The following is a 21923-nucleotide window of genomic DNA, read 5'->3' as shown; positions in this document are numbered from 1 at the left end:
GGATCTCTTAGATAGTGGAGAAGAAACATTTATATACAAATCATTGTAACATCATGTGATTGCTGGTATAATAGAGATGTATACATGGTACTAAGAAAACACAGAAGTGCTGGCACAAAAACTCTGTCTATGAGAATTGTACCTGGTATAGATTGGGATATACTGCTCTTAGAAAAAGCAGAAGTATGTATTTAATAAACTGTTTACAAAACTCATTTAATGGATTCTTCTTGAGAATAAATAAACATGAGTTTAACTCTGAATTTATCTCATTTGTACTTACTTCTTTGCTGGTTTACTCTTTGACATAGCTTCCAGTTTTCAAGTTGGAACTACCATGGACCTCTATAAAGATTTTTGAACCTAGGGTGATAACAACATGCAGAGTCCTAACATAGTGATATTTTCAGTGTGAAAACACTACCATAATTATGAACATATTGTGGTCTGCATAAAATAACGTTACTCATGTAGTTGACAGGAGAGAAGATAAAAGACAATAAAAAGAGAATTATTTATTAAAAAGATCTAATGTTACAAGAACAGTACACAGAACTATTACCTGACTGTGCCTTCCACATGGTATATACCATTATATATAGTATATATACAGACTGCATACAATATATTTAACGGTTTGACATGGGGTCCACAGTACCTTCATTTGGGTATGCAAGGCATTCAATTTCATGAAATTTTTAATTATGAGGAGTCTTTTTTTCTTCAGAGTTCAACTGACGTTATATAAAAATACAGTCTGTTTAGTGATTTAAGACTGTGTGGTTACTATTCCATCCAAGAAAAAGCTGACTCAGTATAATGTACCTTGATAAGGAATGCTGTTCTGCTTTCTACAAAGTAACAAGTATGTAATACATAAGTACATAAACATTTTAAAACCCATTTTTAATAGGTTTATGATGCAAAATACATATTCTGTGCATGTTGCATAAAAACATCCGGTATCGCTGATTCCTGTAAGAATACATCAGACATTCTCTATTTAAATATTCTGTCAGATATACACCATCCATCAGCTAGTCAGAAATATTGGTTAATTTGAATTTGCCGTGTATTGACATTATATTTCATTGGGCTTTGTTTTATAAGAGTTTTAGTAATAATTCAATTCTTAAAGTCCACTAAGTCTAGTATGAAACACCATGGAAAACGAAGAAAATGATTTGATTCAACAAATATGAAGTAAAAGTTATTGCCCATTCTTTAATATTCTTGCTGCATCTTTTTCAGATGCACAATCTGCTCCTGCAAGCTATACCATACTTGTGGGGAACTCATATTTTGCCTGCTAAACAGTTACCATCCCTCTATATGCAAAGTCCAGCCTCTCCCACTCCAAAGGAGGTACTCAAGGAAAGCCACTTGGTTGTCATCATTCACAGGCTTTGATATTCACCATCCGTGGTAATTTACTACAATAATCTATTAACCAAAATAGTCTTCTAAATCACTTCTTGTTTGTTTAGGGTTGTCTTGGGCATAATCCGCCCCACCACCCACCCAAAGAGGATGAGTAACCAACACAAACAGTGGTTCTGTGTCTCTGAACCCAATCTCTGAGGATGTTCAGTACAGAAACTCCAATCTCTCTTCTGGTTCTACAAGGATTAACCTCTAGAGCTGGCAGTTTGAGCTCAATACTGCTTCATTCTGCTTGCTGTTAAAGATGTGAATAGAATTAACAAGTTTAGATTTTATAAAGGAAAAGAAAAGAATCTACCTTTTGTTCTCATATTAACAACACCTGTAAAACAGTAGTTTCTCCAGGCTATTTTTTGGCATATGACTTTGCAATAACTATCCCTTCAGGCATCTTCTTGGGTCTAATGTGAACTCTGGCATGTTCTCATATTGGTTAGAATATCTGTAAAATATCATCACATAGAAAACTTTCACCTCACTTTCCAACAACTATCTAGGATCACTTAGGTTCAAGTTGAGTCCTCAAAGAGCAAATGGGTATTACCTCCTAAGCAGTGTATGGCTAGATGGACTAGCTGAGCCCCTGTACTGAGGCCATGTTTCCACACATTGCTTAATTTAAAAAAAAATCAATTTATCCAAGAGGTTCTCTTTATTTTAATAGTTGGCAAGATTTTATTAATGGCATGTGATGCATGGAACTCTTTAAAAAAAATCAACATTTTTTATGCTTGAACCATTTTAATCCATAGACTATCTCTATGCAAAGTTACTTGCAGAACAGATTTTTATTGTCCTTAAAATTATTTGCAGTTAGAAGAAAACTTTGGGCCTAATTCAACACCTTTCTTGGCAGTGGGTGGGGTAATGGGGAAGCTTTGTCCCATATTCATTTCATTTTCAAGTTAGCACCCTTGGCAGCATGTCAGTATCTGCAGCTTTTAGTGATCATATATATATTTTTTGTGACTTTATATTTTGTTATTAAAAATAAACATTTACTATATTTGCAGCTAGATAACATAGTACTTGATGAAAAACAATAGCACTTCAGTTCATTTGGACTCACTTTCTATTTACCTTGCACTAATGTAAATGGCTTATTCCCTATCCTAATAACTTGCTCTAGGGATGCATATAGAATAGCATATTGACAAATTTTGTTTTTTCACGATGCAATCATACAATATTTTTCGAGAAAATTTTTGTGTACTTATCCTATAATGGACCACGCAGTTGAAGTATTTTTTTATATCTCCTGCTGCTTTGTCAATTGGAATAGTCAGCCAAAGGAAAAATGAAAAACAGTAGACTTGGAGTCTTAAGCAAATTTTTCATTCTCAGTTTTGTATTTGTGTTTGAAACAGATCTGCTAGAGACCACTTGCTTAACAAATGGATGGCACACACTCAGGGTCACCAGATATAAAATCAAATTCCAACATACTAAAAAAGTAAAGAATACATTTGACAGAAATTACCTTTGCTTACAAAAATTTATTACATACAATCTGCATATTTTTATTGGACCAATAGCTGTCCTCTCCATTTACAAAAACCAAAGAGAAACCTGACGGATAAGTAATATTCCCCCCAACCTCCTGTAAGTGCACCATGAGTGGTTCCAAGTTTTTAACGCTTATTTCAAGGTCCTGGGTCTCCACTTACATTACACTCTATTCACTGTTGTTATCAAGCTAAAGCAAAGAAAAGCAAATTAAGTCTGTAGTTTTCACCAAGAGGTTGAAGGAATCATCAATGTCAAAAGCAACGTTACTGATGATGAGGACATGGAGAAAGTATGGAGGGTTGACTGAGCACTAGTGATTTTCCCACCTGTGGAAAAGAGAAACATTATATGGACAAAATTATTTTGGTTTTGCCTGAGCTAGAAAAGAGTTGTTTTAGGTATGTTAAGACAAATGAATGCAACATCAATCCTCTTTCTGATGACAGCGTTCCTTGTGCTTATGAAACAAGATGTTGTCTGGGGTTCTCAAAAGGTATATGAAGTGCAGAAGTGTATATGGAATATTGTGTTAAAAAGGCTGTGTCATGTCGAACAAATACACCTAATCAGGAGATTCAGTATAATTTTCAACATGATGCACCGATGGAAATTATCCCAAATTCCAGGTATGAAAATAAAATAATTTCTATAGTGCACAGTTCGGGAAATGGAGTAAAAATAATTAGCAAAAGTTTGTGGCAACAAGAATTCATAATTTATTTTTTAAGTAAATTTTAAATTTAATAATAAAATATTAATTTATTTAATTTACTTATGGGTCCTTGATTGATTTGACTGTTTCAATTGAGCAGGCTTAAATTATAGATTCTCATGCCAAACTTGGTAAAGAAGAGGCATCTTTCATTAATCTTACCTCTACCCAGGAGAAGTTCTTCCTTCTTGAGACAAAAGCATTGTATGCAGTTAATGTATTAGGGTGGTTGCTTGATTAAACTCACTGATTTGAATGTATTAGTCTGAAGTAGTTTTGATAGCTCCATAAATTCACAAACTAAGTACCACCCTTAGACCTAACTTCAGGAATGGTTCTTCAAGCCAGAGGTCTTTGGAAGTATCATCATCATGATTGATATTTAATGAATGCTTACTATATGCCAAGTACTGTACAACAGCCCTTCATACATGTTATTTAATTTGATCCTCACAGCATTCTTATGCAGTAAGTGCTATTATTTATCCTGGTGTTGCAGATGGTACCGGGGCTTAAAAAGATTATAGAAACTTATTTAAAATCATTGAGCTAGGAATTAGTGCAAAGAGATGCTTTTATGTGTTGTCTCTATTAAAACGATTGGCCTTGATTAAAACCATGATAGACTAATAATAAAATGTATGAACTGATTTTTGGAATTATCCTTCTGTCACGTTATCCTCTCTGGCCAGACTGAGTGTAACAGGATTCTGGGTGTGATTTTTGTTACAGGATAGAGTCTAAATTTATTTTTCAGATGCTTCTTTAAGAGCTGAAGAAACTTTTGTTTGGTAAACTAAACATATACACACTCTAAAAGCAGCAAATCTTCTTTCCTTTGAAAACTGTTACAGTTGAGGCACTAATAAAACCTATTATTCAAAATATTGGGGAATGTTACATATATTTCAACTTGTACAAAATGGGGTCATTGTGAAGTGCATGGCCACATGTGAGCTATAAGAAAGGCATGATGACAAAGCCTCACTGGAGTGGTATATGCATGCTTAATAAATGACTGTGAAAACATTCTTTCTGTTTATTTGAGAGTGGCTGCATCCCTGTTAAGTCAACTTACATGACATTTTTACAAAAAACCCCTCACTTTCATAATGCTAAGTAGGGTCTATATCTCAAATTCCACATAGAATCCACAAAGCAAAAATATGCTATTTCAGCATAGCAAAACAAAACAAAACAAAACACAAACAACAACAAACATTGGACTAAGTTCTAGTCCCAGACATAAAACTAACTAACTATTTCACTTGAGCAGGTCATTCAACTTCTTAGGCTTTTGGTTTTTGGAAAAAGATAAGAATGAAATCAATCGTTGCTCATGTTTTATCGGTCTAAGAAAATACCATGAGATTTCACTTCATTAAAACTCAGGAAATGGTTGTACTGGCCAAAGTGTTATTAACTAAAACATAAAAGTTGATAATTTTTTTTTTATGGAACAGAAGTTACAAGTTAATTAAAATATAAATGGGAGAATCAAGGTGTTTGTAAGTACTTTCAATCTTGGGGATGATACTATTTGGATGATACTTTAGAATCTGATTGTGTTACAGTTGAAAGGAACCTTGGAGAGCCAGAGAATAATAAAATACTTAACTCATAAGTTTGCTAGGAGAATAGAATAAAATGACATATAGAAAACACCTAACACAATGTAAAGAACATGACCAGAGCTCAGTAAATGCTCTTTGTATTGTTGTTATTAGAAATTTAAGACTTATCAAGCAAGCAAAGAGTTGTCATCTTTTTCACTTTTCAGAAATAATCTTTAGTTCTTCAATGTGCTCTTGAAAATCTGAACATTTCAATTGTGAATGAATCAGTGTAGAGACATTATTACCTTTCTTGCTCTTGAAACTATAATTTTATAAATAAATCATAAAGTGTATTAAGTTTTTGTGTGGCCACAATGTATTTAAGTTTTCAGGTCTTTTCACCTGAATTTCTGAAAAAGTCAGATTTTCTGTATCGTGTGATTTTTGTTTTTAAATGCTCATTTTGAAATAATTTTAGATGCACAAAAAAGTAGTGAGAATAAAATAAAGAATTCTTCCAGATTCCTTAAATGTTTATGTTTTATCTTCTTGCTCTATTATTCTCTCTGTAAATACATACATTTATTTCCTGAACCATCTGAAAGTAAGTTGAAGACATGATGTACTTTTACCCCTAAATACTTTAATGTGCAAATCCTAAAAATAAGACATTTTCTTGTATACCACAGTACAATTTTTAAAAACAGGAAATTAATGTTGATATAATATTATCTAATTTACAGACATTATTCAAATTTATCAACTGTCCCAATAATGTCCTTTATCTCATCTTATATTTTTATGCAAGAATTTACTTACCAAGTATTATGGCAACAGCTTTTCCTCAAAGTTTCAGTCTATCTTATTATTTTCTCCACTATGTTTTCCTTCTATCTCACTTTGTGGCATCAAAAAAAATTCATAAGAAATGCCTCTGGTCTTAACCTAAGTTGAGCAATACTTTGAATATAATAAAGCCACATTCAGAGTTCTACAGAATATCATTGGATACTTCCCTTTAGGTTGATACTTCTGCTTGAGAATGATTCTTCAATAAATAATATTCATAATTACCTATCAATTAAATGTACATTAAACATTTTTATACAAGGCCTTAATAAAAATTGCCTAATATTTTCTCAGTGAGACATTTGTATATTTAATGAAATCTTTTCCTTTCTTTTTTGACTACCTCAATGAAATGACTACTTTCTTCTGAATTTGTAAAAATCTCCCGTCCTTTAATCAGTTTTTTCTTGCTGGTGTAATAAGGATGGCAGTGGGGTTTAATCCTGGTTCTTCCACTTAGTAATAGTGTGATCTTAGTCAAGTTACTTAAATTTTCTCTGTAAAACAAGAATAATGCAACCTACCTCATAGATTGTTGAGAGGATTAAATAAGATGATGTATGTAAAGCACTTATGACCGTGCCTGACATATAGCAAGGGCTCGGTCAAAGCTAGAAATTATTAATATTGCTAATAATAACAATGATGCTCAAATAAGTTCTAGAGATCTAATATATAGCATAGTGATTGTAATTAATAAAACTAATATATACTTGAAAGTTCTTAAGAATGTAGATTTTAAATGTTCTCACTACAAAAAAGAAATAGCAGTTATATGATGTGATGGAGGTATTAGCTATATTTTTGCAATAAATTTGTGTACATATTTGCAATATATAAGTGTATCAAATCAACTGTTGTACACCTTAAACTTATACAATGCTATATCTCAATTATATTTCAATAAAGCTGGAAAAAGAAAAAAACCCAAAACAAAGATATTCAATGAAATTTATAATTTATTTTGAAATCCATAAACACAATCAAATTTTAATTTAAAAAACATTCTCCTTAAACTTTCCTGTCCCTCACTTTCCATTATCTAATGATAAAGGTAATCATGACAATAGAGAAATGGGTATAATATATTAAATTAGTGCAATACTGGTTAAAAGCAATATTGAAAAGCACAAATGACCAGCAAGACACTACTTGAGATCAGGATAGGGGAATTTCACAAATAAAGATATTTTAATGAAAATGTTAACTCTTTTCTAGATTTGTAGAAATTCTACAATTGTGAGTGGGCTGCCATGGTTTGTATTAATTGGAGGATCATATAGCAATCAGAGTAAAATGAGAGAAACTTCAAAGTCTCTGAACCGTGCAATCTATCGTGTTAATTTTGATGAGTTTTACACCATCTTAATATTGTTAGTGGTTATCAAATTAAGCCTGTTGTGTTGAAACTTACCTGAATATGATGAGACCCTGATTTGGGAGCTAGCGGTTCCATCCCCTCCTTCACTGTATGCTCGAACTTCAATAATATAGACTCCAGCATCAGGGAGTGGGACTACTGCTTGAGGTTTCTGTGTTTCAATAATTTGACTGTTGCTGTGACCCTCTTGCTTATAAAATACCTGGGAATAATATCAGATGTTTAAACATTTGATATTCAATCAAGGATTTCAAATGTTTATTGACTGCCTTCTGTATGTCACATTCTGAGCTAGGTACAAGGAGCTTACAGCTTAGACAGATATGTAAGCAAATGCAATGTATGTGTTATATGCAGCAATGGATGTATACATAAGGGACTATGGGAATACAAAAGAGAGGGTTTAATTCCATCTGGTGGTTTAGGGAAGGTTTTTAGGAGAAGGTGATGCCGAGCTAAGTATTTAAAGATAAGTAGAGTTCACCAGTTGGAAAAGGCAGGAAAAAAAGTCTACAAAGAGATAAGAGAAGATTAAAAATACATCTAAGCAATAAGAAAGCAATAGCATTAGAAGACATTTGAGAATAGTGAGAAATTGAGGCTAGAGAAGTAAGTAGTGAGGGGGCAGATCATTGAAAGTCTGTTATTCCTGGTTCTTGAAATGAATAGTATTCTGAGGGAGTACTCAAAGCTATCATCTTCAAATCATTTGAAAGGAGTAATCAGAAAATTTGTTAAATATATCAATAATAAACCCTTAACAACGTAGAAGATAGCTGAAAGCTTAAAATTATATTGAGTATTTTTATTTTTACTTTTGTGTTTGCCTTTTGGTGAATTGGCATTTGGATACATTGGGTAGCCAAGTTAAGTGTTTTCTGATGTCTGTTCATGGTACTAGAATTGAACATGTATTCATGGCAAACAGAGTTTTATAACTACAGATTAGGACACAGAATTATCCTGTGTTTACAGTTCAGAAAACTAATGTCATAGAGATTATACGATTTATACAAGATCATATGGCTAGTTGTAGAAGAAATTGCATTGGAAGATTAGTATTCAGATGATCAGTTCAGAGGTGTTTCACTGTATTATACTGTTTCTACTCATTTGCCCCCAATAAACTGTTTGTGTGTGTGTGTGTGTGTGTGTGTGTGTGTGTGTGTGTGTGTGTGTGTGTATAATGGTCAAGTAGCAGCAGTTAAGATTTTAAATGCATTTTCATTGTTTTTGTGCTTTTATCATAATTGTTAGTATTATGATTGCTTTGCATAATGGAGAGAATAATGGCTTTGCAGTCTCGCAGATCTGGATTCAAAACAATCTCCTACAAAACAAAACAAAAAACAATCTCCTACACATTCCTGTCTGAGCAAATTTGAGCAAGTTACTAACCTTTCTAAATCTGAAGTGCCTGTACTGTATAGTAGAGATAATAACACCTATTTCATGGTTTTGTTAGGAAAATGCATGTAAAATGCCTAGCACAGGACCTGGTAAGCTTAATAAGAGAAAGCGACTTTTTCTGTTGCTATTATTGTTCATTGTCAATGGTCAGTATTTCATTTGCATCATAAAAGATGAACTTCCTTGGGAGACTAGACAAAAATTTATAATACTTTTTGTTTATTAAAAATGTGTTTTGAACTTGAACTAACCTACATACAAGAAAAAAATACTTTAGAAAAGTAATATTTTCATATATTGAAGCATGCCCGTACTCGATCCTCCTTTCTGCATTCTGGTAAAGTATGCTGCCTCCATTTACTTTCTCTATCTTTCATGGATTTAAATTTACTTTGGAGTCTTGGGAGAGAAGTAAATTCTCTGTAAAAGCATAAAACATGTGCAATAATTCTATCTACTGAAATTCTTATAGGGAAAGATGCCATAGGTTTAACATAGTTGGGAAGTGGCAAGAGCAACATCAAATATTTTACTGGGTATCTCATGTGAGTTAGGCACAGTGCTATATACTGGAGATTCATCAGAGAATAAGACTATATGGTCTCCTCATGGCACTTACAGTCTAACAGTGGAGACAGATAAACAGTGCAATCGAGTGTGCTATGTGCTGCAGTAGGAAACATATTTTATGCTATAGCCATGTACAGAGTGGTACAGATTTGGGAATCAGAAACATTTCTAGGAGGATGCCTATAGCACGTTCTTTTGGCTTTAAAAAATAAAAATTGTATCAGAATTTATGCTTCTCATTTTGACTGTAGCAGCATACTGAATTAGAATTCTGTTCATCCACATGAGGTAATTAGAAAGCAAATTTATGGCAACGAAAAAGTATGTAAATTGGTGAGGATTGGCAGGGGAGTGACTATTTTAGAGGACGTTGTTATTATGGTTCAATAAATTACAATTCTTATGACAAAGAAAAATGCAGCCAGTAATGCATATCTAATGTGGCTGTAAAATCCAGAGTTGAAGAAAAAATTGTGGATCAGTTGAGATTTAGGAACAAAAGGTAAAGGCAGGAAAATATCAGTTAATAGTAGCAAAAGAAGTTTGAGATTAAATGTGGCTTTTAACAATACATCCAGGGAGATGTAGTGCTATGAGTCAATAAGTAGGTATACTAACTGAAAAGATACATTAAATTAATGGTTAGTCTTGCGTGATTCAGAGAGTTTTTGCTCATTTTAAAGTACTGATTTAGAAAACATGACTACGAATGAGAAATATGAGAAGGTTAAGGAGTTATCAAGACATGTCAGAATAGTTATTGACAGTAAGAAGACCAGGGAGTACTTTGAGAATCTGGACATTTATAGATTGGAAGTTGCAATGATGGCTATCTCTAGACATAAAGAAAATTGTCTATTGTCAAAACTATTCTCAAATTCTACTTAAAAAACTTAGCCTAAAAGATGATCCTAAACAAAAAATTAGTGCAGTCCTGTTATTCTCAAAGGCGTGATCTAAAATGGCTAGTTTATATGTCTGATATTAACAATAATGGTGTGAGTGTGCCTAAAAATATAGCAGAATAAATTTTTGCTAGTTTCACCCACAAGTGCCATTGGAAGGATGGATCCTATTAAATGGAAGGGCTATTCACTTGCTGAGCATCTTGGGTACAATTGTTCTTCACAAAAGTGAGTGAGGAATCCAAAACCCCAGTGGCAATTGGTGGGTGAGGAGGAATCAGCAAGATAGTAGAATCTAGGTGAAAAGAAGGTGGGAGGCTCAAGTACCAGTGAGAAGCCACAAGCCGTAGGGTGACTACAAGGACTTTTAAGAACAGGACTTCCTATGGCAATTTTCAGACGTTTGTTTGTATGGTGTGCCTTTCACTCTATCTCCCACTGACATTTCCATAAAGTCTTCTTTGTATATGTATATACTTGACATTATACAAGCCATTTCTGTTTTAATCTTTAAAAAATATTTTATGATGAAAAAATATAAGCATAATCAAATATAGAAATGATGGTATAAACCATTATATATGAGTATTTTTAACTTGTAGGAATCACAGGAAAGAGGTTGAGTCCCATATTTGGAGTAAATATAAGATAAAGGAACAGCTGTAAGATACAAGAAATCAAGGAGACCAGAATGGCCATAGACCTTAGGCTCCCTGAGAAGCTGGAGAAATATAGGGATGGGCTTCAAAGTTCCACAGGCTGTGGAATACAATTTCAGTTCAAGTGAACCTATATCTCAGGAGTCTGGCAGGCCCTAATTGATATCTAAATGGAATAAACAAACAAAAATTTCTGTCTATATTGATGGATCATATAATAACTAGTAAGCTTTGAGCCTGATTTTCCCCATACTCTCCCTAGCTCTATAAATACCAGAAAGTAGAGGTGAGGAAGAAGATGTATGGTGAAGAGGTCGTATATCTGGGAAAGGATATTTCTTGATAGACAGAAAAATGAGACCCTGTTTTCTTGATATGTAGCCTGAAGCCCTTATCCTGAATTCCCTCTAAGTGCTTTTGTCTTCTGAATGGACAGAAGTCTGTCTTGGTGGGGAAGGGTATATTTGCACAAGGGAAAGCATAGCCCCTGGGTATTTAGCATTTATTTTCTCTTTCACTTTAGTTTAAGTCTGTATAAGGAGAATAAGGTGGGGATAAGATGGCTGTTTTACTTTATAATCTTGGTAAGTTTCTTTCACAGTACAAAGAAAAAAATTCTCCATTCTCAAGATCATTAAGGAGCATGATGGCTAAATATACTTTAGTCCACTGTTTTGTTATTAGCATTTCTTTGGAAGTGGTAGTAACAGACATAACGTGCTAAAATTAGTAAGGATTCTAGATTCAGAACCAAGCTAGTGGAGTCATAAAAACAAAGTTTTCTTCATTTAAAAATACTTATTTGGGAAAAATAAGTTAAATTAGGAAATTTCTTTGAAGTTTTTGTTCCATTTTCCTGATTATATATATATATATATATATATATATATATATATATATATATATATATATATATATATGGAAAATATGCAGCTAATCTGAATTGGGAAATGTAAAAAAAAGTCAAATATTAAAATGACCTGAAGAAGTGATGAATATGTTAAATAAACTCCCAAATTTGACTCATATTTTTAGGTGGGAAGCTATTTTGTTTGAGTGGAAATAATTTGTAGCCATGTCTACAAACGACAATTATTTTCCAGCATTTTTCTTGTTCTTCATGCTTCTATTCCTCTTGCTTGTTAATAGAAGCTGTGATATCTTAAAAGTATTACTATTAAATCTGGACTTCTTAAACAAAATCCCAAGAAGTCCAAGTTCTCTTGGACAGTCTCAAAGAGCAGTGAGAAATTTCAGTACTAGCTAATTCTATTTATCAGAATAGATTCAATTTTAATGTGTTTCCTGTGACACTGTCATATATGGTTCAATTCCATCGTTCTTTCACTATAATCTTGGTCACTTTTGAAGTCTCTGATAAGATTTTGTGGTGGGGAGACCTTTTTTTTCTCTTAACACCTTTGAACCAAATTTCCCTTGTTATTGTATCCTTTCTCTGGTAATATCTTGTCCTTATGTATATTGCTGACACCTAATCTGTGGAATCAAGTAAAGGAGTAAGATTCGTGCTTCCTTAGAAAATGGATTGGTCTAATTCCAAGCTCTGCTGTTTTATCTTATTATCTTATGTTTTGTTTTGTGGTTTATTTTTTTGAGAATAAATTGCATCCAGTATATAATATCTTAACTATAAAAAAGAAGAGTTTAATGGATTATTTATGGATCAAGTCTATGGAACAAATCTATTTTTCTCCATATTTATCACATTTCAATCATTTTCACAATCTGGAATATTTCTAGATGAGGATTTTTTCTTAATTCATCCATCTTAAACTGGACTTGATATAAAACATGGAATATAAAATCCTCGCACTTTAAACCTCAGGCATTAACTCCTAGTTTCCAGCTTCAAATTTACATACCATGTATATTTCTAGTGATCTCTTTTGCTGTTACAAGCAAAGTAACTTGGCCAAGACAAAAAGTAAAAATAAATTTACTTTCCTTTTGATATTGCAATTAATTGTGGAAGCTCTCTCTTGCCCTTATTAGCAGGAAATCCTCTACTGCAAATTTTCCAAGAATCTCAAGAGGCAAACTTAATTTTAATACATCAAGCTTACCTCAAATTACCTCATGGAAAGAGAAAAGATTAGTGTGTTGACTTGTCCCTAATTTTGTTAATTTTTTTTGTGACAGCCACACACAGTTATGTTTAAGAAGATGGGGCTCACTAATACAGTGGTGCCACTCTTGGTCTGGCAGTAGTTTTGGGATGTAGTAGGAATCAAAGTCTTCTCCCTCTGAGTACCATACTAGCCACTCCATATTTGTGTGAACCTCCCTCCAGATGGTACAGCTCTTTCACTGCATGCAGATCCTTGCCTAACGCTGCAGTAGTTCTCCTTCAACTCATGCTCAGAAAAGGGGGCTCCAAGCTTGTGTCCTCTGGGTTCCATCTCTTTAGTAAATATTCACAGCTACTGTTTCTAATCATATTCCTGTTCCATAATGCCTGTGTCAATAGGAGCTTTCGTGCTTAGTCACCTGCCCTGTGAAAACTAGACCTCCCCAGGAGAATCCAGGCTCTATGTTAAGCCTCAATCATCAATCTGAAGTCCCCTTTCCCTCATAGGGCCCTTTGTGTCATTCCTGCCAGTAGGTGTCTAACTGGGGATTAGCCCATACATCAGAAGTTCTAATAAGGTTTAGTTGCAAAAGAACAGGCTTTGAGGTCTCACTCCATTTGTTATCAGCAGAGTCCTTTCTTAGGAACTAGATTTTCCTTCTCAGGGACATAAGAAGGTGAGACTATTTCAAGGAAATAAAAGAAAAAAATCCTCTGTCAACATGTACCTACTTGTCATTATTTATACAACTAAGATGGACCATGTTAGTGATTACCCCCTCCACAACAATGTATTCCAGGTGACTTGTGCTGTCTTCATTGAGACAGAACTGGCAGGCAACTTTTAAAGATCAGTTTCTTCTGTTAAAATATTTAAAAATTCCACCTTACTAGGTGGAATTCTTCCAATAACAATAAGAAAGACAGTAGCTATTTTTCAATGAGCACTTCCTATACGCTAAGCATTTTACACAAATTATCTTACTTAATCCTTAAAATAATCTGTATAATACGTTATCATTATTTTTGCATTTTTTTGAAGTTAAAATGAAACTCAAGTTAAGCAACTAGCTCAGAGTTACACAACTGGGATTTGAACTCAAGTCTGTCTGACTCAGAAGCCAGTGTTCTTTTCCCATTCCACCACAACACATGGGAAGGCCATGATAGGAAAAACACACAGCTGATAATACACACTTGTGAGTAATTGCATAAAATACCTCAAGTTGGGTCAAAAATTAATTTGTTCATCCACTCTAGAAATGTTAGGGATAAAGAGATGAGTAACACAGAGGCCTTGCTTTCAATCATATATAAACAAGTTGGGGAGACAGTCACATGTAAAGAGGTGAGCAATGGCAGATGTAGAAGGGGGCAAATGCGAGCAACAAGGAGGGTCATCCCACCTGGGAGCCCTATGCCCAGGCTCATGTATTCTCCAGGTTGCATGGTATTTCTTTTCTCACCTGAAATGTGCCTGAAGCCAAATGGCTCTTCTAGGCAGTCATATGCTCTTATCTAGCTCTTTCTTAGGTCTATTTGCCTCTCCAGTTTGGGAGATTGTTTGCCAGAGTTCTAATGATATTAGATTGTTTCTTGAATGGTCCATCACAATTTCTGGCCAGACTGCTACCCTTAATCATTGAAGGATATCTTTGCCTTAGAATACAAGTTGTGAGGATGAGGGGAAGGATGTGGAAAGAAGAGGACTAAGAGAAGGATACAGAAGATGGCACATCTGCCTTCCCCGCAAAGATCAAATTCAGTACCCACGAGGATTAGGACAGATTTGAGTGTGAGTGTTTCATTGTGAGGGTGTCTATGATCCATATCAATCATAGTCTGTAAGAAGTGCTACAGTTTGTGCCTCAAGATATTCTTAATGGGAATTATCTAACTTAAAAATATATTCCATTTATAACTTTTTCAGTTTTTAGCTTCAGAATTTTAGCACTTTATACACAAAGTGCTGTGTTACCATCTCTGATAGTTGAACAACCACCTAAATGATGCTTTTCAGTCAAATATTATCATTGAAATTTTTAAAAAATCTGCTATAAATAATATTCCACTAATGAATCAGTATGAGTTTAAGACAATAAATAGAATCTGATGTTTTGGAAAAAGAATTTGAAATTCAGCCAACTCAGTATATTGACCACATATATTTTAAAATCAGAGACAAAGCTGTTTTTCAAAAACAAACTACCTAAACATTTTTATATTTGCAGATCTCTTGCTGGCACATCGCAGGATGACCGTATGTGAAATGTTGTATCTATTTGGAGCTTGCTGTCTCTCTCCATGGTCTCTTTCCTATCCCCTGTGCTGATGCTAGCATTTTTTCTTCTTGTGTTTCTTTGCTAATGGAAAGTCTTTCTACTCAAACTATGTGGTCCAGTCTTTTCCACCTGCCAGGACAGTTTGTCTTTGGGAAGAGAATGCCAAGACTCTCTAAGTTCTGCTTGTCCTGGCATTGCTTCATGGAGCCATTTTTACCCTGTATTCAAATTGTTGTTGTCTTTCCTACCCATTCCCTTCTTGTGCCTTGTGTAGCTGAAACTGATTTTGATTGCCTTGGATTCCCCACTGCAGGAAGGCTCTTTCTAAGATTCAGGTAGAAAAATGATTGAGAAAAAAATAGGTATGTTAATAGGTCTTTATACACCTTTTAAATTGCACATCCTCACATTAGCAATTTTTTAGATGAGAGTCTATCCAAGAGAGTGAAAAAACACTGACCTTGTAGCCCATGACTTCAGACTCGTTGGCTAATGGTCTGACAGGTTCCCAGTCCAAAGAAAGCTGAGAGCCTTGCTGTTCCCACCTGAGGTTGTTAGGTGCTTGACTGGGGGCTACAAAATAAAAAGCGAAAGTGAGTGGACGAGGAGTCTTAAATACATTTATTCACTTAAATCCTTGTGAGTATTTCAGTCTTTTCTTGTGTTCAGTCTATTCTTGTGAGTATATCAGTCTTTTCTAGTTGACTGGCACCATAGGCTTCTTTCCAGCTAGAGTCAGATAAGGAGGGTTTTGCTCCAGGAGTGTCATTTTAATAGCTACTCTGCTGAGCTTTTGAACCTGAATCCTTTTATCTCCCTTCTGTGTCAAAATCGCTTAGCCTTGTTTCACAGGAAGATAACCCTTATCTACTATGAATACAAAATTTTCTGAGCTAGTTTTGGAATTCAGATCTAAGCATTGAAGCAAGACTATAAATCAAAACTCCTCTTCAGCTCTGCTTTTTATGTACCTCACATGGCTTTCAGAAATGTTAAAAGATGTTTCCCTTTTGTCTGAAACAAACAAAAAGCCCAGGTCACTTACGGGATTTCTTGGTGGTTGCACTCACTTCACTGCTAGGTGGCCCATATCCAGCTCCATTATAAGCTCTCACTGTGAAGTGATATAATGTATTTCCTTCTAATCCTGTCAGGATGACAGATGACTCATTCCCCCTAGTTTTGATGGTTTCTGCTGCATCTTCTTGTTCCATGTCTTTCCGATAGCCAATCTGTCAACATGAAAGATTAATTTTAAAGTTTCCCCTGTGCTTATGATTGTTGATTTTTTTTTTCCTTTGGATGTTTCTCAAACCCATCTCTGGGAAATCACTCCTGTATCATCCCATTAACAGATTCTACTAATGAGGCTAAAATCACTGTCTTGGCCACTGCCTGATTTGCATCTGTGTAAACTGCAGCAACTTAGCAGTACTCAGCCAAGCAACGAAAGGTGTTACCTTGTAGCCTGGTAGTATGAAGAATCATTCAAAGAAATTGAAGAAGTTCTTTTCTCGTAGGTCATCAGAACCATTTCCCATTCAAAGCCATGGGGCTTTTAATGAATTATTTGAGAAAGAGGCATGAGAAATATTTCCTCCTGGGCCCCACATAAAGGTGAATCACACAGCTGGATGGATTTAACAGAGGAGAGGCGACAGAACACTCATGATAATTTGGAATGGTTTAAATGCAGAGAAATGGCTTTGCTAGGATATGGGAGGGCGGCAGAAGGGAACAGTTCTTTGTCAAAGCACAATTTGTGCATTGAGATGATCTTCCCTGGTTATGAGGTCTTGGTGGCTGGTCTCATACAGAACTTGATCCCTTTATGAGAGTCAATAATTATCTCTGTGTACCTAAAGCTTAACCTTATTCAGACACTGGAATTTAACAATGCATAAAGGCACAAGAGAGTAGTTTTTTCCCCCCCTACTTATTTACTGCGGTAAAAATAATGGAATTCTTCTTTCTCCAATTAATTACTGTGGTGAAAGAAGTGGACTGCTGCAAACATTTCATCCTCCTTCAAGTGCTTTTTCTACTCTGCAGGCTAGAAAACCAAACATCACATTTTCCAGATTCTGGTTTAGCTAAGGTTGATGCTACAAAATTTGGGCAGTGAGGAGTTTGTTTGGAACTTGAGATATTCTGGAGCATGCCTAGGACTACCAGTTCCTTGGGGCCATAGGAAGTCACTGTAGGCTCCTACCTCTCTGGAAAAAACATTTGAGTCACTGTACCATATTAAAATGTGTCTACCAGCCTAGATAATGGCTAAAGACAAAGGGAGTAAGAAATGGGTAGAGGAGGAAGAAAGTTACAAATTATAACTGCAGCCTCATGAAATGAAGACTGTAAGAGCCATATTTTCTTCCTTATACTGTTTTATATCTAAATATTAAATAACCTGGGCCCCTTCCTTTCTTGTGATAGAGTGTTGTGGGTAGGTAAATTTCTAATGTAGTTCATTACAGGAGATGGACAGATTGAGTAATGGAAATTTCCTTGGCTCTCCCTTTTAGGGAGATGGTGGGTACATTTTCATTTGTTTAAGAGATATTTGCACAATGGAGCATTGTCATTGCCAGTTGTTGCTTTTGAGGAGTTGTTGAATGGGGAGAAGGATGTGTATGGATGTTGAGTAACCAAAGGGATATGGTACTTTAGTTTTCAGCATCCATTTCACCCTCATTCTGGTGTCTTCCTGAACTGAAGAGATGCAAAGATAAAAATCATACTTCCAAGACTCCCTTGCAGTTAGGGCTCTGAACATGTTTTAGGCTTAACCAGTCAGATGCCATGCCTGGTATTTGAAAGTAAAAACGAGATGGAGAGTGAATTTCTACAAATTCTGTTTCTTTTGCCTACGAGTTTAGTAATGGAGACATTATTTTTCCTTTCCCCTCCACCCCCTGACTGTGGCAGAAAAAATGAATGGCTTATTGTCTAACCATTAGCTTAATGGGAGTCAAGGAGCCAGGCACAAGACATCCATCTTATTGGTGTAAATTATAGCAAACATGGCGGGATTCTGGAACAGGCAGTAATAGCAGAGGCTTCCAGATCACAGAGGCTTCCTGAATGTGGTGCCATCTTTTTCATGGTGGCTTCCAAACCATGGCAGTGGAGTGTGGGACTAGGGCTGGAGACTTCCTGTTTTTAGAAGACATCAGTGTCTTCCTGGTGGCTTAGTCTTATTGATTAGCTTTAACAGTTACTCTTGAAAGATCACCCTGGAGTCTGGTAATTTAACCCAATAATTTTGTAAACCATTTAATAATTATAATAAAAGACTTCTTACTTAAACTAGAGTAATTTAGTTCTCTGCAATTAAACACTGCCTGACACACCTACACAGATCTTGAATATGAATATATATATATATATAGATATATATGGTTAATAAGATAATCATAAACAAATTCCTATTTCTCATCCCTGTCTCTTCATAGATTTGAACTGGCATACAGCTGAGTGACTGAACTTCAGAAATTTGTTTGATTAAGCTGAAATGCTCTAACACTGCCTTCTGTACTATGTTTGCCCCATTAGTCCCAATTCCAAGAACTAACTTATCTTGCTTGGTCTCGAGCATACTTTTAAATGAAGAAATCTAAGTTATTTTCAAACTACAAAATTTGATGAGATGTTGTTGGATGAACAAATGTGTATCTTTCTCCTTCCCAGTGATATATCTGATTTCTAGGTCTCTGCTTCAATTTTTTTTAATTGGCTAGATTATTTTAAGTTAGCTAAATATATATATTTGAGGGAGTTGAGTGTGATTAAATTCAGCAAATTACAGATTTCGATACAAACACAGATTTCTATACAAATTCTGAACTTCTAAATATTGAATTTTTTTTTAACATCTTTATTGGAGTATAATTGCTTTACAATGGTGTGTTAGTTTCTGCTGTATAACAAAATGATCAGCTATACGTATACATATATCCCCATATCCTCTCCCTTTTGCGTCTCCCTCCCACCCTCCTTATCCCACTGCTCTAGATGGTCACAAAGCACCAAGCTGATTTCCCTGTGCTATGCAGCTGCTTCTCACTAGCTATCTATTTTACATTCAGTACTGTATATATGTCCATGCTACTCTCTCACTTCATCCCTGCTTACCCTTCCCCCTCCCCGTGTCCTCAAGTCCAGTCTCTACGTCTGCGTCTTTATTCCTGTCCTGCCCCTAGGTTCTTCAGAACCATTTTTTTTTTTTTTTAGATTCCATATATATGTGTTAGCATAACGGTATGTGTTTTTCTCTTTCTGACTTACTTCACTCTGTATGACAGTCTCTAGGTCCATCCACCTCACTACAAATAACTCATTTTTGTTTCTTTTTATGGCTGAGGAATATTCCATTGTATATATGTGCCACATCTTCTTTATCCATTCATCTGTCGATGGACACTTAGGTTAAATATTGAATGTTTAATTTTCTGATGAATCACCACAAAATTAAACATCCCAAGTAAAAGATAAAATGTTCTGAAGTAACTGATTGTGAGAAAACACAAATACTAGCTGCACCAGGTAAAACCTGTGATAAATCTAAAAAATCCACACATTATTTCTCTTTCTGGCATATTGAAAAAAAGGAGCTGGAGAAGTTATGACCTTCACAGTGAAATAATAATTTTATTTACTACATTTTTTTTTTTGATGGAGGAGAGGGTAAAACAGAAAAACAGAAAAATATTTGGAGTTTAACATCGTGCTTATTTAGTGATTCTTAACTTGGAATTGAGGTAATATAGTATTCATAAGTCACACTGCACCTTTGAAAGTTGAAACTTCCTCTTCATTCAATTTATTTCTTCATGATTCAACTCTATCCTGATTATAGATTTTATCAACCTATAAACTTTGAACTCTGTATGAGATCACTTGAAATGAGGTTAAAAACATTTAAAAAGATATAAATATCTGAAACTGGAAGAATAGATAACCTGCTAATTTATCACCCTCACACAATTGGGGATTTTTGTGTGTGTGTTTATCCCTTCCTGTATTTTTATTACATATAGTTAATATAATTATGTACCTACTTTTCTTCTCTAACATTATAGTCACATATAAATATTTTCCCATTTTTTATATCAATAGTAAAAGTCTATCATATGCCTTGTGTACCAAATATCATTTAACCACTTTTCTATTGTGGAACATTTGGGTAGCTTCCAACTTTTGCTCTCTTAATTAAAATGTTGCCATGAATATGTTCATGTACAATTGTTTTCCACATATTGGATAATTCCCCAGAATAGAATTCCAGACAGGTGATTATGGGGTCTAAGATTGTTGAAATTGTTATGCTTTTGTACAAAAATGCCACACTGGTTTTCAAATAGTTTGTACTAATTTTCATTTCCAACAAAAGTGTGTGAATCTGAGAGATGCGCCATAATGTTGCATGCTCTAGGCACATCATGGTTTTGGAGTCAGAAGGCTTAAATTTTAATCTTATTTTTGATATCTATAAGCTTCATATAATGGGACAAGTTACTTAACCACTGAATATCTATAACCTTGTTTATAAAAACCTCAGTTTTATGAATAGTTTTAGACAGCTCCCTTATTGTCACACAACTACTTGAACTATCTTGTTTCTTGATGGTTTAACATTTCTGATTTTTGTAATTTGTAAGTCTGTTTCCTTTTTTGCTATCCTTCATATTGTTTTGTTTTTTGACTTTGTTCCTCCAAATTATGTAATATTAATAGTGGCAGGCAGGAAGCATGAATTCTGAGTCAGCTGATACCTTTAAGATTGTAGATTTGAACCTAAATCTAGATGGCTTTTCTTAGTAGATAACCCATTTTTTCCCAAAGTTGATTCTCCATAATGATGATTTTAGCTAAGCAGATAACATATTCAATTATCTGATGTGATGATTCTAAGATATCCATGTCATACACAGTCTGGTTCCCTTACATGAAATTACAGGATCTAAAATCCATGATTGCTGCTATATGGAGTCAGTGGTTACTGGATGAGCTATGAACTTTCCCCTACTTCCCAGTCTTCATTCAGTCATATATATAATCACTGAAGAATTCTTCCTAGTATTTTATATTCTCCTGTCTGATTTTTGTTACCTGTTAGATTTTAAAAACACAATTCTTAGCTCCTGTATTCACTCGTTTTTATAATTTAAATTTCACTCAATGATCACTGCTCATTCAATAGTGTACTCCCTGAATTTAATAAAGATAGCTCTACTTTCTGCTGTTATTTAATGTTGCAAAAGAGAAATCCGATTTTTGCACCATTGAAAGTAATTTATTCTCTAGACTAGTAAGGGTAGAGTTTTTATTTTTTTAAGTTTTTTTTTTAAATTTATTTATTTTGGCTGTGTTTGGTAGTTGTTGCTGTGTGTGGGCTTTCTCTAGTTGTGGTGAACAGGGGCTATTCTTCATTGTGATGCGTGGGTTTCTCATTGTGGTGACTTCTCTTTTGTTGTAGAGCACGGGGTCTAGATGTGTGGGCTTCAGTAGTGTGGTGTGCAAGCTCAGTGGTTGTGGCTCATGGGCTCTAGAGTGTAG

General features: G+C 34.7%; 1 protein-coding gene across 1 annotated transcript in view; it reads right to left on the bottom strand.

The window, feature by feature from the left end:
• Nucleotides 1-492: 492 nt before the first annotated feature.
• The window catches only part of CNTN5 (contactin 5), a 1371764-nt gene continuing 1350333 nt past the window's right edge, over nt 493-21923 (bottom strand). The window contains exons 22-25 of the mRNA XM_082339878.1: nt 16411-16597; nt 15826-15938; nt 7484-7652; nt 493-3278 (exon numbers count right to left, since the gene is read on the bottom strand). Of these exons, the coding sequence (XP_082196004.1) occupies nt 3175-3278; nt 7484-7652; nt 15826-15938; nt 16411-16597 (573 nt within the window). The 3' untranslated portion in view covers nt 493-3174. The remainder of the gene's footprint in view (nt 3279-7483; nt 7653-15825; nt 15939-16410; nt 16598-21923) is intronic.

Source organism: Balaenoptera borealis (genome assembly GCF_965194805.1).
Source record: "Balaenoptera borealis genome assembly, chromosome: 11".
Classification (NCBI taxonomy): Eukaryota; Metazoa; Chordata; class Mammalia; order Artiodactyla; family Balaenopteridae; genus Balaenoptera; species Balaenoptera borealis.
This window is presented reverse-complemented; position numbering and strand designations above follow the sequence as displayed.